The sequence below is a fragment of the Myodes glareolus genome, chromosome 27 (assembly GCF_982192425.1).
Source record: "Myodes glareolus chromosome 27, mMyoGla1.1, whole genome shotgun sequence".
NCBI lineage: Eukaryota > Metazoa > Chordata > Mammalia > Rodentia > Cricetidae > Myodes > Myodes glareolus.
Window position 1 is genome coordinate 1723871 of NC_142052.1, and position 13745 is coordinate 1737615.

Consider the following 13745-nt stretch of genomic DNA (forward strand, 5'->3'; position numbering starts at 1 on the left):
ACCACCCAGCTTCATGTCTGAGTCTCATGGGAAAAGCTTAAGTCACAGAAAGGGCACATGGTTCACAGCGGTTACACACTAGGGAAAGAATCCCTTCAGTTCTGTCTGTCCTGTGTGAAGCTTCCCAAGAACAGCCTCCAGCCCCTGGCGCGTTCACAAGGTAGAAAGGGGCCCGCATGTCTCCCAGAAAGGACACCTCTGCCATCCCTTCCATTTAATTACCAAACCCTAGAATTGCATCAAAGAAATCTAGAGAAAATGTGGAGAATTGCCAAGGGAGACACATGGAGACAAACCTTAGCTCAAATGTCATATTCTGAAAATATTAACAAAACGGAAAATCCTAGGACAGGCTATTTCTAGCTTATTTTTACTTCTCCAACTATAGTACATTGATGAAATAATAAATCCAGGAGCGGAGGGCAAACTTTTCAGTGTGGTTTTATTGACTTGGAAAACCTTATGTTACTGATGATTTTGTTTCTATAAAGGCTTTTCAAACCACGATGTGGTGTTGCAGCCCCATGCAGCCTCGAGAGTAACCCCGTGGAGCTTACCCTCACAGGATCCCACGGGTGTCCAACCAAGTGTGCCTGTTCTGTCCCCTCAGTACGTGGTGAACAGAGGAGTCTGCTGGACAGTGGGCCAGCAGGGTAGTGGTGGCTGTGGTGCTTGCAGCCACACAGCACGATGCTTCGGGAGCATGGCACAGTTACCCGTTCTCTCGGAGAGGTCGTCACCCCACTTCACAGGATGGACACAGCAAGCCTTCGTCAGGATAAACCATTTACCCAAAGCTTTCCAGGCAAAGCCAGATTGTAGGACCACAGTTAACGGATGCCTGAATACTTTTAACCAAGCAGTGTGCTGTCCAGGCACTTCTGAGTAGGCCGTGTCTTTCACCAAGAGATTTTGCCGTGCAACTCCTTAGATTTTTCTGCCCCTACTGATTGGGTGCAGGGATTATGTGCTCCTGGGAGTTCAGGTCACAGAAAAGTTTATTTTTAAATAAATCATTGGAGTATTTTGATGTGATTTCAGGACAGAGAAGAAAGTGGCAATTTTTTTTTTTCAGGTCTGAAACTGAGTATTGTGGACTCTTAGCAACCACCGCATCTCTAATTGATTGATTTCTCCCTGTTATATTATTGATAATTGATTATACTCATTATAAAATTCTTATATTTTTACTTGTATTAGAGTCTTACTACCTCAGATAGTAAGATCTTTTAGGTCTTTTCAGAATGCTGAAGATTAGAATTTAAGTCTATACTATCATATTGTCAGTCAATCCAGCATTTGCCGAGGAAACTATATATTATGGAGAAGTCTTTATATGCAACAATAGATTCTTCATGCTGTTTCATATTTCCAGGGAGGAAGAATTAATATTTAGAATATATGCAATGCTCATATGTAGTATTATAGATTGCCTCTCAGGTAAGGATAGAAATTATAGCAACCTCATCACTTTGCAATGCACCAACTAGGTCCTCTATTTCTCTCCAAAGAATGCATGCATTGCAGGACATTTGAAGCAGGAACATTAGCAATCTGCTGTAATTGTTGGGGCAGAAGACATCGCAGTAAGGAATATAAATTACACAGCCCTGTGAGTGCAAGCAGTAAAGTCTCGATAGAATTATTTATGGAAATTAAAACAGATCCAACATATTTGTGACTGAGTGCTCACACCAGCTCCGGGTTCTCTGCATGTCACCTCATGCCCACATAGCAGGCCGTGTTTCATGGGCATTGCTTTGTAAAATCATGTTGATGATATTCTTGGTTTTTCCAATTATGTTGCTACCTTTTATTTATGTGACTTCTTTCTCCCTACAGTTTATATAGGTCCATCGTGTCTCAAATTCTGTTCTGGCAGAGGACAGTGCACTCGACATGGTTGCAAGTAAGCATTTGAAAATAATATGTTTGGTTGTCTGTGTGTGTCCGTGTGTTTGTCCGTGTGTGTGTCCGTGTGTGTTTGTGTATGTAAAAATGTATATATTATATATATACACACAGTCATTCCATATTGAGGCCATGAGTCATTTAAATGTACGTAATATTCTATCTTAGAATATGAGTTATTTTTTAAAAGCTGAAATCAGGATACTTGATGTGGAATTATTGTGTGTGGTGTGGGTGTATGTATGAGTATGATGTATGTGAAAGGTTCATGTGTTGAATAAGGGTATATATGCAAAAGCCGGAGGAGCACATAGAGCATCCTCATCCTATTACTCTCTGTCTTCTTCCTTTGAGACTGGGCACCTCACTGAACCTAGGACTAAGCTAGCAGCTAGTGAGCCCCAGGGTCTTGTCTGTCCCTGCCGTCCACATCACCAGGGTTATAGTCATGCATGCGGCCATGCCTGAACCCTACCTGTGCTTCAGCAGTTGAACTCAGGTCCTCATGCGTGCACAACCAGCACGCTTACCCTCTGGTCCATCTCCCCAATCCTGAAAATGGGATTTAAATATAACTTAAGTACAACTTGGAAGCAAATTAATAAGTTTATATTGGACTAAATTGTAAAAGCTATCGTATCCCTCATGTGAATTTGTAACAAATCCAAATCCCTCATAGCTGGATAGTTAGCTTTCTGTGCTTTGTATAGAATAATGGTGCTGGCTGTCAGGTCTGAAATAATATCCTAATAGGGTAATATCCATTTGCCGCCAGTGAGTTGTGTTATATTAATACCAAGAACAGATAGCTGCATTTATTATGTCATTCCTGGATTAATATTTAATTCTAGATCTCTTGTGAATTTCTGAAACCACAGGCCATCTTTGTCATAGAGATAAGTTTCAACACCTCAAACAAAAAAGTAGTTAATTGGGTAACTAATTAATGAATAGGCAATTTACAAAAGAGCTTTGAACCTACTTGTATAGAAATTATGGACAATTGTAAACACTGGGAGTAGTGTGGCAGGTTAATTTTTAAAACTGTATTTTATTGAATTTAATTAACAAAGAGATCACTGTACAATTAAATATTTTATAAAGTATGTGAGTAATGGAAAAGTTTCTGTTTATGCTTTAAAACTGAATATGAACTTCCATTTTTTAATTGGAGGGGTCACGTGAGCACCCTGAGATGTGTGTGAGTTTTCAACTGTGTATGTGTGCGCACATGTATATAGAAGTCAGAGGATGTATCGGGATGTCATTCCTTAGGAACCATTCACCTTGGTTTTTGAAACCAGGTATCTCTCTCCTTTCCCCACTTTTTGTGTGTGTGTGTCAGTCTGCCTGTGTCTGTCTGTCTGTCTGTCTGTCTGTCTCTCTCTCTCTCTCTCTCTCTCTCTCTTTGTGTGTGTGTGTATCTGTATCTGTATGTGTCTGTCTCTGTATCTGTGTGTTCCTGTCTCTCTCTGTCTCTCTCTGTGTGTCTCTCTGTCTCTCTCTGTCTCTCTGTCTCTCTTTCTCTTTCTTTCTCTCTCTCTCATGGGTTTGGGACTTCCAAGCTAGGCTACACATGCTGACCAACAAGCCCCACGGATCCTCCTGCCCCTACCTTCCCAAGCCTAGGACTTAGAATGAGCGTGCCATGATGCCCAGTTCTGACGTGGGCTCTGGGGTCTAAACTCAGGTTTCCATGCCTTTACCCAGCGAGCCATCTCTCTTAACTTGTAAGATAAACTCCTGCCCCGAAGTAGCTCATGGACTCTTTGAAACACTATGTTTTCCTTGAATTGCTGTCTCTTTCTATTATCTCTACTAGGCCATCTACATTTTAATGCATTTCAAATAAAATTAACACAAAAGAAATTTGAATCTATGCTTTTAGAAACTTTTTTTTAGATCAAAAATTGTCAGGAATAAACATCGCCTTCTCTTTCTGAAGTTTCACTGAATGGTTTGACAATTGGAAATTTTCTTTTCTCCATATTCTGGCAATATTGCATGTAACAGTGATTGCCTTTGTACTTTTGTGGGTAGGTTAAATTTAACTACTGGCTCTTTTTTGAGAATATACACCTTACTGAGTTGGAACAAAAATTACACTGAAATTTATATTTAATGTCATTTATTTTTGTTAGCAGATCTTAAACTTGGAGCTTCCCCACTTTGCCCTCAACGTTATTATCTTTATTTTCCACCAGGATCCCACCCCCTACCTTCCCATAACACCTTCTTATAACATGAGGGGGCCTGCTTGTTGGGGTTTCTGTCCTGCCCAGTACCCCACAGCTGGCAAACCCCAAAGAAAATCACACAGAGGACTCCATAAGATTATAAACTGATTGACCCATTAGCTCAGGCTACTTATTAGCTCTTATAACTTATGTTAGCCTATTATTTTTATCTATATTAGCCACACGGCTCAGTACCTTTCTCAACAGGGCAGCTTACATCTTGCCTCTCCAGTGGTCTGGGCAGAACTGTGGAGGGAGCTTCCTGCTTCCCAGAATACTCCCATTCTTTTTGCTCCACCTTTACTTCCTGTCTGGTTTTCCCACCTATACTTCTTGCCTGGCCAATCAGCATTTATTTAAAATATGATTGACAGAATACAGACAATTCTCCCGCACCACCTTCTGGCTTGTGTACATCTTGCGGCTGAGTTTCTAAACTGACATTCACTTGCCTAGTGAGCCTAATCCTGCCACAGACTAGGGAATGTGGGCACACTTCAGGAGTGTTACCCAGGTATTTCCACAGTGGGAGATTTCCCCAGCCAGCATCCAGGGTGAATATGTGACCAGATTTGGAGATAGGTAGATGAACCATTGGTGGTCATGCTTGGAGTCTGACAGTTTCCTGTCGTACCTAAGCCGCCAGTGTGATTGCTGGAAAGCGAAGACTGAAAAGAATCTGTTGTTTTATCTTTAAACACAAGTGGAGTCTCTATTGGGATTCTACCCCAATTAGACGATCTTTACTAATGGTAGATTTTCAGAACCGTTTCATGGGAAGAGACTCAGCGATGCCCTGCATCTCAATGGCCTCCTTTCTCGCGATCTAATTCTAAGAGAACGTATTTAAGATGCACAAAAGTATATTTATCCTGAGAGGCACTTTGCTAGACTTGCTGGGAAACAAATTCCAATTGCATGCCGTGGTAAATCACCCCTGCCCACCAGTGTGTCCAGCTTAGCTGAAGTTTCCTAGCCTGTTTGGAAACTTTTTGGTGACTCACAGGATGACTGTATCCATGAAATAGTCTGTGTAGAAGCTGAGGCTCATTAACGGGCTCAGCAGATAATAAATTGTCTATCCTTCACTTCTCCCTGAAGTTGCCTGTGTTGCCAGGAAACCCCTTGAGCCTCATGCTGTGTTACTTCTTGGCATTTTAGGGCCCAGCTTCTTTGTTAACCTGATGAAAAGGGTTTACTTGCAACACCAGAAAAGTTAGAGTGTATATCAAATTTGGCTTTTTATTTCAACTTGTTCTCACACTCCGTAACCCCTGTAGAAGGCCACTGTAGGCCTTGGTTTCAGAAATACTGTTGGAGAATAGTCTCTGAATTGAACCCTAACATCCATTTATTGGTACACTACTATGTGAGAAGGCTGTTTCAGACTTCAGGGAGTTTAAAGGCTTCATTGAAAATGTTCCTGCACCACGGATTTCACCTTGTAATTTAAAACTGTACTGTAAAAAACAAAACTAACTAAACCATTAAAGGTTTCTTACATTCAAGTAGTAATTCCACTGTGATGAAGCTTACTCATTGCTAAAAGATGGGTGATAGTCTAGGGAGGGAAGAGGGATGAGGTCTGCCCTCCACAGAGAGCAAAAATGTCACCAGGTCGTTAACAAATCCGCACACACCACTACCGCCACCACCACCACCACAACCCCCACCTTCTAGGCAGGAAAACATGGCTTTCATCTCCTCCACTGAGAAGAGACCTCCACATGTTTGACATTTCTGGATCTCTTAGCCCTTCTCTGGGACTACAAGGACCTCTGTGCCCCCAACAGACCACCTGGTATAAAAAGCACATTCTCATTGAGCAGTCGGGCACTGGGAGGAAGCTACTTTTCTTCCTGAACCACTGCTAAATTGGGAGCCACCAAGAGGCAACAGCTCTACCGAGTGCTTGCATCTAGGTCAAAGGTGTGCAGTTTCCCTAGTTTGCCAGCCTAGGTGTGAGATGCTTAAAGAAAGACTTGTTTCCAAAGCCTGAAAGTATGTAAAAGAATCCCTCTCAGAATGTTACATTTTATCTTTATTCTTGGAGGAAACTCATTCTAGATATTTTGTTAGAAGTGTTTCATGTTGTTTCATCAAGTTTATGAGCAATATGAATAAAACCATCGGTGCTTCCAAAGATTTTACGTTGTCAGTGTGTGCAGATTTTGGCTCATTTTAGATGTGTGCTAACATTGGTCAGAGGTAAATGCTGAACTGTTTTAATCGTAGCTTTTTACAGCAGGGCCTTCAGAGATTAAATTTTCCTGCAATGTTCAGTCAGCCAGCCCTTGTCACACTTCAAATTCAGTTTCTCCAAAGACCATCAAGGCTGTGTGCCATTCACTCCCTGCCTGGTCTCTGGACCCAGACACACAGAGTAGTAAGCTCAGGAGCGTCCAAAGGACGGACTGGCAAGTTCTGCGGGCCCTGAAGGGGCCGCACCTTAAGACTCACGCCCCATTCATTTCTTTCAGGTGCGACCCAGGATTTTCCGGCCCAGCCTGCGAGATGGCATCCCAGACATTCCCGATGTTTATTTCGGAAAGCTTTGGCAGCTCTAGGCTCTCCTCTTACCATAACTTTTACTCTATCCGTGGTGCTGAAGTCAGCTTTGGCTGTGGTGTCTTAGCCAGCGGGAAGGCACTGGTTTTCAACAAAGATGGGCGCAGGCAGCTGATCACATCTTTTCTGGACAGCTCCCAGTCCCGGTGAGTGTGGTGGGGTAGAGCATGCAGAGAGCATGTAGGCGCGTTTGGATGATTTTCAGTTCTACTCTTTCCTCTTTCACTAGACGGATATGCCTTCTAATCTTTAAATAGGCTGCAAGGATTCTTAGCTTATTGAGAATTAATTTGCTCTAGTTTTTAATAAACCAGAAGACTCACCAATGATTCTGAGTTACTAACGACTGACAGTTTTTTTTAAAAAATATGCGATGTTCACATCAAAACTGTGTTCTTAAGCCAAAGGCTGGTTAATTATTCATGTAGTTTATTTATTTGACAGCTTGCAGGGGTGATTAGATTTACTCTACACCGCCCCTTCCCCCAGTGCCTGATAAATAATGCAGGAGAGGAATGATTGGCATTTCAAGTTTATGTACACAGGCACATAACATACAGACAGGCATGAAAATAGCTCTATTTTATGAACACACACACATACATACATACATGCATACATACATGTATATAATACATGCACATCTTCACTTACTTATAAATCTTACAGTACAATCACTTGTATTTTATAAAACAATGACTATAAGCCTACAGCTTTTGGGAAGTTCATTTAAAAGAACTTGAATTTCTTTGAAAACAGAAGCTTATCAATAAGAATGTGCCTGTGTTGACTAACTATGAATGGCTCGTTCTAGGTTTCTGCAGTTCACGCTACGCCTGGGGAGCAGGTCTGTGCTGAGCACATGCAAGGCCCCCGACCAGCCTGGGGAAGGAGTCTTACTGCACTATTCTTACGACAATGGGATAACATGGAAACTTCTGGAACACTATTCCTACCTCAGCTACCATGAGCCCAGGTATGTCAGAATGCATCCGTGCAGCATTTCCTTCCTGGGGGAAACACAGTTCAGTTTTACAGTTTTGCAGAGTGCCAGGTTGTATAAGATTCTATATATTCTTCTATTGAAATGTACAATTGGTAAACCATATTTTTAACTTATGTGTCCCACTGATTTTGATACTTCAAAGAAATGTACTGTTATATTTTGAGATGTGCGTCTAAGGAAGCCACTTTGATATTTAGGAAAGAAATACAGCCAATCCTGTTATGCTGTAAGCTATTAGAGATGATTTTTATATGACACTCATTTGCAAACACTGTTAAAAATATTTGATAAGATTTTGCTAAATTACACATAAACATTGTAATAATTTATTACATCTGATATTCGATGTGTTTTAAGTTTTTCACACAGTAAAATTAAGCAGTAAGCACAAATAAATCTTTCTGGCATGTTCTGAGTCCGTGACAATGGCATGTATGAAGAAGTAAATAAAACCCCTTCCTCGGGCCATTTCTATTTCTCTCTGATTTTGTATATTTCCTGGATATATACACCTAACAGGGGTTCATCCTTCAGTGTTGACAGGATGGTGCCCACAAACATGGCAGAGAAGCTCTGCCCTGTTAGAACACACACTGGGCTTCTCCGTGAAAGTCCTTTAGAAGGAGCAAAGGGGGAGAAGGAAGAGAAATCTCAAAATAAGGTATCCATGTACAAACCATCAGAGGTGAGCACTGTGTCCCACCCGTAGTCCTGTACGGAGAGCTCACACTGGTGCCTCTTCAGGAGGCACCTTTCCCCTGGCTGATGAGGAGGCAGGCTTCAGTCCTCAGATGTGCCCTGACACTGATAATGCATGCTGCATGTTTTATAATTTTGCCGGGGGCCACTCCCAATTTTAATCATTTGCAAATAATATGAGAACTTTGTCCATAAAGTGAAGTAGCGGGTAACAAACAATCCCTCACGAGTTTGACCTAAGTTTTACACATTATAACCAAATTTAAGTGTCCCAGCTATGTTGGATGCTTTCTTTGTACATGTAAAAATGTACAGCTTTATCCCTCATGCCCTATAGAAAAGTTCCAGGGACTCCCCATGGTTAATATGAACCAATAAATTAAATTAAAAAACAACATGATAAGATCATGAAGAAAATACCATCATCCTAAGTGAACTTGGCGAATGCCCAATTTTTTTTCTGGCAAGGATGGACAACTTCAAAATTCAGTAATCAATCTCTCTGATGAATTTCATTAATCTTTGTTGATATTAAAAATAGTGACATCTTCAATGTTCTGCTGCAAAGGGGGCTTTAATCTCGTCCACCATGTGACAGTGGCGTTCTTCTAAGCAGAATCAAGGCGGTCCTTGACGGTTAGGGATGTGTGTGGTGTGAAAGATGGACACCGCAGTAGAGGCTTTCATCATATGAGCATCTGACCGTAAGACTCACCTTCTTCCTCCCCCTCACAAATATTAATAAAAGCTGACATGGCAGAAATGGAAGCTGATATATTCTAAGTGCTAAATTATAGTCTTCATAATAAATAATACAAACCATGAAAATTTTTCAGAGGATTAAATATATCTTGATGCCCTTAGCCATTTAGTCTGCTTTATTCATTGTAAATTACCTCCTGTAAAGTGCAGTGAATTCTATATTATCTCTTAATGTCATGGTTGTTCAGAAATGAAGTATGAGCGGTGTGTTGGATCTTCTAGCTGGTTCGCCACTATCACTAAAGGACAGTTTCAGGAAATTTTTCTGTGTTTCATTCAAATATTAAAAGAACTGTTTATGTATAAAATCTGAAATCTCATAATATATCTAGTCTGAATGACCATCTTGTGAACTAATTTGTGCTTTTATAAGTGTAAATTTCATAATTCTGTTAAACCTTAAACTTGTTTCCCCTTTTGTTAATGTTTATAAGTGTTTTTATACTCTAAAATTGCTTTAAAAATTAAATCTTGGTCAAATTTTATGCCTTGATTATTTATTGTGTTTGATCCCTTATTTCAAGTTACCCAATTCTATAATTTATAAAGTTATCAAGCTTTAAAAAAATAATTTCTTGGCCAGGTAGTGATGGTACATGCCTTTAATCCCAGATTTTGGGAAGCAGAGGCAGGTGGATCTCTGTGAGTTCAAGGCCAGATTGGTATATGGAGTGAGTTCAGGATAGCCAGGGCCACACAGAGAAACCTTGTTTCGAAGAAAGAGAAAATTCATTCAGCCTGGGGAGGTGGCTTAGTAGATACCAGTTTAAATCTCCAGCCCCTACATAAAAGCTGGTCAACTATGGCAGAAAACTGTAATTCCAATGCTTGCAAAGCAAAGCTTGAATTACCTGGATCAATCTGTCTTCCTAGACTAGTAGAACTCAACTCCAGGTTCAGCTAGAGACTGCTTCAACAAATGAAATGACAATTTATCAATCAAGGAGGACACCCAACATGAACTTCAGGCTTCCACACACATCTGAGTTCATCTGTATAAACACACACACACACACACACACACACACACACACACACACACACACACTGGCCAATAAGAAAAAAGAAAATAAAGAAAAATCATATAACACACATCTACAAAGGAATGATTGAAGCAAAAGGTTAACTTAAGTCTCTATTCTCACCAAGTAATGTTCTAATCAAAGTTTCCATAACTATCCTACCAGCCACTCTAATGTGCAAAGAGCCGACATCATTAAAAATCTCCCACGCTCTTGGCAGAAGTTATGTGGAGTAGAAGACCAAGGAGCTAGGACCAAGGTTTCTAGATCTGCCAGTCATTTAGCATCTGTTTAACCCCAAAAGGGATGATTGGCATCCCTCTTCCTCTGTGTTCACATCCCTGTTGGCATTCCCTGGGGATGCTTTGTGCACTGGAGCTTTGTATTGTCACCATGTGTCAACGACTGCTTTACATACTGACATACAAATGGAAGAGAGACAAAAAGGTTCCTAGTCCTTGCTCTGAAATGTTTTGATCCTAAATTGACATTTGCAGATGCTGAGACCTGTAAGGCACGTCAAACAGCCTTTCCTTCGGATGCAGAGTCATCAGTCATTGGGTTGACATCACAGAGACCCTGACCCAAGAGTCTAACTGCAGACCAAGAATCTAACTGTAGACCAAGAGTCTAACTGTAGACCAAAGGTCTAACTGTAGATCAAGAATCTAACTGTAGACCAAAGGTCTAACTGTAGACCAAGAGTCTAACTGTAGACCAAGAGTCTAACTGTAAACCAAGAGTCTAACTGTAGACCAAGGGTCTAACTGCAGACCAAGAGTCTAACTGTAGACCAAGAATCTAACTGTAGACCAAGAGTCTAACTGTAGACCAACAGTCTAACTGTAGACCAAGAGTCTAACTGTAGACCAAGTGTCTAACTGCAGACCAAGAGTCTAACTGTAGACCAAGAGTCTAACTGCAGACCAACAGTCTAACTGTAGACCAAGAGTCTAACTGTAGGCCAAGAGTCTAATTGTAGAACAAGAGTCTAACTGTAGACCAAGAGTCTAACTGTAGACCAAGAGTCTAACTGTAGGCCAAGGGTCTAACTGTAGAACAAGAGTCTCCACTCCTCCTTTATGAAAATATTGATATCTTTAACTATTGTTACATGTATATTCATTTTTAGCTATTTTTAAACTTATATCTGTTCATCAGGGAGATTGGTTGTATTTTTAATTATTAAAATAAAAAACTTCAATTTTTTATAATATGATGCTAATTAAACTAAATTATTTAATCAATGTCTGATGTTTGTATTATTGAACCAGTTGGAATATAGTTCAATTGTTTAGTTTCATTATGCCTTTTATGAATAAATATTCATGCCTGTCAAATAAATATTATTAGGAAAATAAAAGTGAAAGCTATCAATAATGTTTAACTTAACTATTTACTTATATTAATTATCATCTAATTAATTATATTAATAATATTATATCTAATTAATTATATTAATAAGAAGTTTATCAGATTATGGAAACTATTTTAAAATCACAGATGCATTTAAATATGTCTTTGTAGTTTACATTTTATAAATTTATGTTTTTTAAATTTATGCTACTCTGTTTCTATATTGATTTTTCATTTTTTTTATTCTATTACTTTTAAAATATACCAATCCAAATTTCCACTTTTTCCCCTCCTCCCATTCCCCTCCCACTCCCCTCCCACTCCCTCCACACACCCTCCCCCAAACCCTCTCCAATCTTGAGAGAGGGCAATGCACCCCGCTCTGTGGAAAGTCCAAGGCCCTTCCTACTACATCAAGGTTGAGCAAGGTATACATCCAAAGAGAATAGGGTCCCAAAAAGCCAGTACATGCAGTAGAGATAAATCCCAGTGCCATTGTCATTGACCCCTCCGTCTGCCCCAACTGTCAACCATATTCAGAGGGACCAGTTTGATCCCGTGCTTATTCACTCCCAGTCCAGCTGGAGTTGGTGAGCTCCCATTAGCTCAGGCAAATTGTCTCAGTGGGTGAACCCCTCATGGTCTTGACTTTCTTCCTTGCTCATATTCTCACTCCTTCCAATCTTCAGTTGGACCTTGGGAGCTCAGTCCAGTGCTCTGATGTGGGTCTGATGGAGGAAGGACAGAGATGAGAGCAAGGAAAGAGATCTCTTGATTGAGGGAGCCCTTTGGGCATTAGCAAGAAACCTGGCTCTAGAAAAATTCCCAGGAATGCACAAGGATGACCCCAGCTAAGACCCTAAGCATTATTTTTTTTAAGATGTGTTTTCTCATGTTTTAGACAATTCCACCCGGTTGTGACTGTCTATATAACCAGGAGTGGCACTCAGTCTTCTCTCCTCATATTTCTTTAAAGGCTGTAAAGGGAAAATGATAGTAATTCTCAGCAGATAAACCACATTTCCAAACTATCGTTTTAATATTTTATGCACGAGAAAAAATATGAAGCGCAGTCTAATTCTTCAGTAAAGCTAACCTGGGATAATGAAATCTTAAATACTTCAAGGTACCCACATAGTCACTTGGTGGAAGAGGGAGCGGAAGTTTTTCTTTACTCGCTGGAAGCAACCCTCCTGAGACCCGAGCCTGCCCCCTGCAGCGCTGCTCCTGGAGTCCTCCCGCTGCATTGTGGGAGAGGAACTCCCGCTGCATTGTGGGAGAGGAACTCTTGCTTTCGCATCTCACACATCTCACGCATCTCACCTGCTTGCATATGTGAGCAGCCTGGTGCTGTGATTTATGGAGCTTTGACACTGATGTCATCGGGAGGCAATTAAAGCGTGGGTCCTGCTACTGTGTGCAATAATTGCTCCTTGAAACTAGATATTCTTAATCTCCACCACTTGTCGCCGTGTTGGGACACAGTCAGTGACCTATGTCCACGCTGGCTAACTCAGGGGACCAAGAGAGTGGTTTGCTCCCCTCTGCCTCACACCTGTAGTGTGCAACAGGTTACTCAGAACCACCACTTTGTCCCTTTGACACCTGTGTTTAATGGAGTCAGCTTCCTTGGGAGCCTGTGAATGAGAACACAAACACATTTTTTGATACAATTAGAAGATGTTGTTAGAAAAGTGCAGCAAACCAGGTATCTCAGAAGAATGCACATGATTGAATCATTGCTATGCCATAGTTTGGTGGGGGTCCAACTATCCTGACTAATTATTTTAGTATATCCGATCTTGGAGATTAGAGTTTCAAATAATTCAATTCATTCGACTACTTATTTGACTTGGAAGTCGGGTTTGTAGTATAAATATTTAAGGCAGCAAGATAACCTGAATTTTAATTTTTTTCCCTTTAGGATCATCTCTGTAGAACTGCCAGATGACGCGAGACAGTTTGGAATCCAGTTCAGATGGTGGCAGCCCTACCACTCCTCCCAAGGAGAAGACGTGTGGGCTATCGACGAGATTGTCATGGCCTCTGTCCTGTTCGACAGCATCAGTCTCGACTTTACCAATCTGGTGGAGGTCACTCAGTCTCTGGGATTCTACCTTGGGAACGTTCAGCCGTACTGCGGTCATGACTGGACACTTTGGTAAGGATCATTGTTACCATTTG

The 13745-nt window shown here is 40.8% G+C and overlaps 1 protein-coding gene across 2 annotated transcripts in view; it reads left to right on the forward strand.

Moving 5' to 3' along the window:
* Reln (reelin) overlaps window positions 1-13745 on the forward strand; it is a 433437-nt gene that overhangs the window by 287214 nt on the left and 132478 nt on the right. For both annotated transcript variants that reach the window (XM_087902405.1, XM_087902404.1), the window contains exons 17-20: window positions 1843-1909; window positions 6629-6862; window positions 7531-7692; window positions 13486-13722. In XM_087902405.1, the coding sequence (XP_087758531.1) occupies window positions 1843-1909; window positions 6629-6862; window positions 7531-7692; window positions 13486-13722 (700 nt within the window). The remainder of the gene's footprint in view (window positions 1-1842; window positions 1910-6628; window positions 6863-7530; window positions 7693-13485; window positions 13723-13745) is intronic.